At 43.1% G+C, this 3,764-nt stretch overlaps 1 protein-coding gene across 1 annotated transcript in view; it reads right to left on the bottom strand.

Moving 5' to 3' along the window:
• The window catches only part of LOC103601361 (tyrosine-protein kinase SgK223), a 60,879-nt gene that overhangs the window by 21,996 nt on the left and 35,119 nt on the right, over positions 1-3,764 (bottom strand). Inside the window, exon 3 of the mRNA XM_008585762.1 lies at positions 3,347-3,504. Within this exon, the coding sequence (XP_008583984.1) occupies positions 3,347-3,504 (158 nt within the window). The remainder of the gene's footprint in view (positions 1-3,346; positions 3,505-3,764) is intronic.

Genomic DNA, 3,764 nt, shown 5'->3' with positions numbered 1-3,764 from the left:
CTCCTTTATCTTCCTTGCTGGCCATCTGTCCCACCAGAGTATAAGCCTCATAGGAAGGGACTTGTTTCCTCTGCTGGATCTTCAGCATCTAGAATTATACCCAGCACATAGTCTGCATCCAACAAATATCTATCAGCTGAAAGACTGAATTAATGTATATACTTTAAAAATCTGCTTGGCATGGTTGTTGAGAAAAACAAGCTGACCACTGTTAAGATATTTAATGAACCTTCGCTATCTCTGGTTTGCTAGCTATAAAAATAACAACACTGCCCTGGCATATATATTCATGTGGGTTTATACCTATATTCACTGCACAGTTAGATCTCTTGTCTACTGCTGGTGCCAATGGTTTCAATTCAACAGAGAACTCTCTCATGTCTGCTAATCTCCTAGCATTCAAATGTTTGTTGAACCACTGAACTGAATTTTATGTTATCCTAAATCAAAGACGGAAATGATCTTAATGCAAAATTAGGTTTGCACATTTAAAGGTAGCCACTTAAAGAGTCTCCTGATGACCATTTCTGATGATCATTTAGCTGGTCATGTCCCTCTCACATCCGTCCATCCATTCCCTGAAAATAACCTTCCCCTGGGCAGCCTCCACGGGTCTCTCCTAGCACAGGCAGCCCTTCCCTCCCAAACCACACATAAACCAAACAACTGCCGGGACAGATTTTTCCTTCTGATGAGTTGACTCTCTGTGTAACTCAACTGCCCGCATGGACAAGTGAGACAACAGATGTGATGGGAGGACTATGACATTCGATATAAGTACAAAGAGGTGAGATTAATATTGATACAAAAAGACATTTTGTCACCATTAAAATTTAGATAAATTCCTCTTTTAAAAGTGTAACAAAGTTATAGATTTCAATTATGTTTTTCTTATAAAAGTAAAAACTTCTTTTGGCCACAAAACCTAAATAGTAGATCACTAACTTTAACCATTAACCTTGATAAATTTCCAAGAAGTTTACCCACACTACTAATATGCCACACCCTGGGATGACCTTTTCTCCAATTCACTCAAGCCAGCCTATACTGCAAATGCAAAAAGTCAACCAAATGCATAGTTTCTGTTAGTGAATTCTTACTGACAAGATGAATGCACAGTCGAATGGTATCTTTTGACTTATTAGAGAGGTAGACACTACATTCTAGTTTCAAAGAACTTCAGCTTGAATTGATTCTATTTCTGTTCTGATCCACTCTTTTAGCTTCAGTACGAGGTGCCAAATAGCAAAAATGGGTAAATATTTCAGCTACAAGATAAAAGTGAGAAAGGACTCATGGGACTGGAAGATAATTGTTTAATAGCAGATTTAAAGCAAGCTACCTTGGCTGATGGTTAGAGGCTGAATGAAGGATTTCTCACATTTCATGGCGAGTGGCTCTGAATTTTCTCCAAATTAATGTTTAAGAAATGTTGAAAAGAAAAACAGAGAAAGGGGGAGAGAGAATGTCTTGGGCCCTTTGCCAGTTTCAAAGCACAGTTCCGGGTACAGAGCCACACGCAGGAGCACCAGATAGAAATGGTTGGCTCTGAGTGGCCATAATCTGGTGAAAAGGTACATACCTCCTTGTCAATCTAGGAATTCAAATTTTGAAATGCATTTCCACTGAATAACTGACTTGTGATAAAGGAATAACCACAAAAATATATTCATTTTAATTCACATTACTGAGAAGCAAACACAAGGAAATGTCTGAATTAGGTGCCACTGCTGCACTCATAAGCCTCCGGTGGCTCTGTTTCCTACCTCCACACGTTGGTTTTGAGAGCCTTGCACAACCCAGCCCCTGCTCCCACCAACCTCATGTCCCATTTCGCCCTCACCTGCATCCACTGAGGGGTGTCAGCCTGCTCTTACTCTTTTCTTGATGTGCACAGCTACCCCAGTGCCTTTGCGCCTTTTTTATGGCTTCCTAAACCTGGAAAGCCCTCTCCTCCTCACCCTTACCTCCCAGGCCTCACCACACTTCAGACATGAGCCTAAGTCCCATCTTCCCACAAAGTCTTCCCTAAACCCCGTGTCAGTCTTTATTGATTTTTCTCTCTTGTGGAAGCCTTTATAAGCACTCGGGTTCTGGGCAGTCCGATATCCTCTCTTATCCCATCCACCCACGCGTCATGTGTTTTAATCTTATCTTTCCCAGCTAAGAGCCCTGAGAGCAGATGTCATGGTTGGTTGGTTTGAGGGGCAAATTGGTGGAGCAGTCAAGTCCACGGCACGGCGATACCAGCTGGCTGGTGGCTGATGGACGTGTCCAATGTAGATCGCTCCCTCAGAATGGTCACAACCCCCAAAAGAGTGGGTCAGAGCTGACCAGCACAGGGGCTCATGGCTCACATGCCCTGCCCTCTGAAATAATCCGCCTCGTTAAATTTTTGCCCAATGGGATGGGAAAAGGAAGAAGATAGGAGCCCAGAAAAATCTGCAAAGAAAATTCTTTTTGCCACATTCCTCCCAAATCAAGACTAAGACATTTCCTGTTTTTAAGGGAGAGACATCCGAGGTTTCCCATCAGAACACACCACACACTGACTTTTGTCTTAGCCACGACCCATCTTTTAGATAGAAAAATGTTGCTGACAGTAAATTTACAATAAAACCCTCTACTCCAAAATTGCCTATTGGGAGGAAATACTTCCACAGGAGTGAGAAAGGAAGTCATGCTCGCACATGATTAAAGCTAATATGCTAATGCACATCTGAGAGTAACGCTGGGGAGGACATACACACAAAGAATGTGAGAGAGTGAGAGGTTTTAATTACTACCCATCCAGGCCACAACTACAGAAAAACAAAAGTTGCTTTATAGAAATATGCCCAATCAGAACATACCCACATATCATGCCTTAGAGCTTAATTAGAAAGTGGGACGGACGGTGGCCTAATGAAGCCTCCATGCTTTAATTCAACAAGCATTTCTGTAAACAGCTGCTGTGTCCACACGAGTGTGTGCAGGTGTGTATGTGCATGCACATGAGCGATAGAGGGAGAGAGGGGAACACAGAGGGTGACAACTTGTGGTAGGTGTGTACCCTATCACTTAGAACTAGCCCTAAGGACATAAATGGAAAGCAGACCTATACACAGATGCCTCATTACCCAAGGAATCAGGAATTTTTAATATGCTTTCAACTTCACCCTTCTCCCGCCTCGTTGCTGGGCTCATGCACTTAGAATTAACAAGAGCAACACGGATGAGGTGGCTTGTCATACGTGCAATAGGGAATTAACTTCATGTGCTGCTTGGTAGAGGATCTGCCACGGAGAAAGCAGAACAAGACCATAAGCTTCCCAGACCCAGGAGAATCTAAGGTCAAGTCTGTTACCTCCATCGCTGCAGGTCCTAGAGTCCGAGGCCAGGCTGTCCGTGGAGCCGGTGGTGAAGCTGACGTGGACACCCCTGAAGGACGGGCTGAGGCTCTCTGCAGAGCCCTGGCTCACTTTTTCCAAATCAGAGCTGCTCTTGTTCATTTTTAAAAGGTGCCTGGAAAAGGTAGGAACAAACAACAAAAGTAACTCATTTGGTTTCCATTCAGAAACCAGGACGATGGATCATGAGCCTAAGTATGCTCTTAAAACCTGGCTAATGGCAGCAAGTTTTTTTTAAAAAAAATGATCTGGAGCAGAGAGAACAGGGGCTCTTCTGAAACTTTATGCATGTGAATGGCAGGAGACTTCCTGAATGTGATTAGGAGAAGTGAGTGCATTAAATTTAGACAAGCACCAAAATTCTGAATTGGGAAG

The sequence above is a fragment of the Galeopterus variegatus genome, unplaced genomic scaffold (assembly GCF_000696425.1).
Source record: "Galeopterus variegatus unplaced genomic scaffold, G_variegatus-3.0.2 Scaffold3700, whole genome shotgun sequence".
Taxonomy (NCBI): domain Eukaryota; kingdom Metazoa; phylum Chordata; class Mammalia; order Dermoptera; family Cynocephalidae; genus Galeopterus; species Galeopterus variegatus.
Note: the sequence above shows the minus strand (reverse complement) of the source record. Positions and strands in the feature narration are given on the sequence as shown.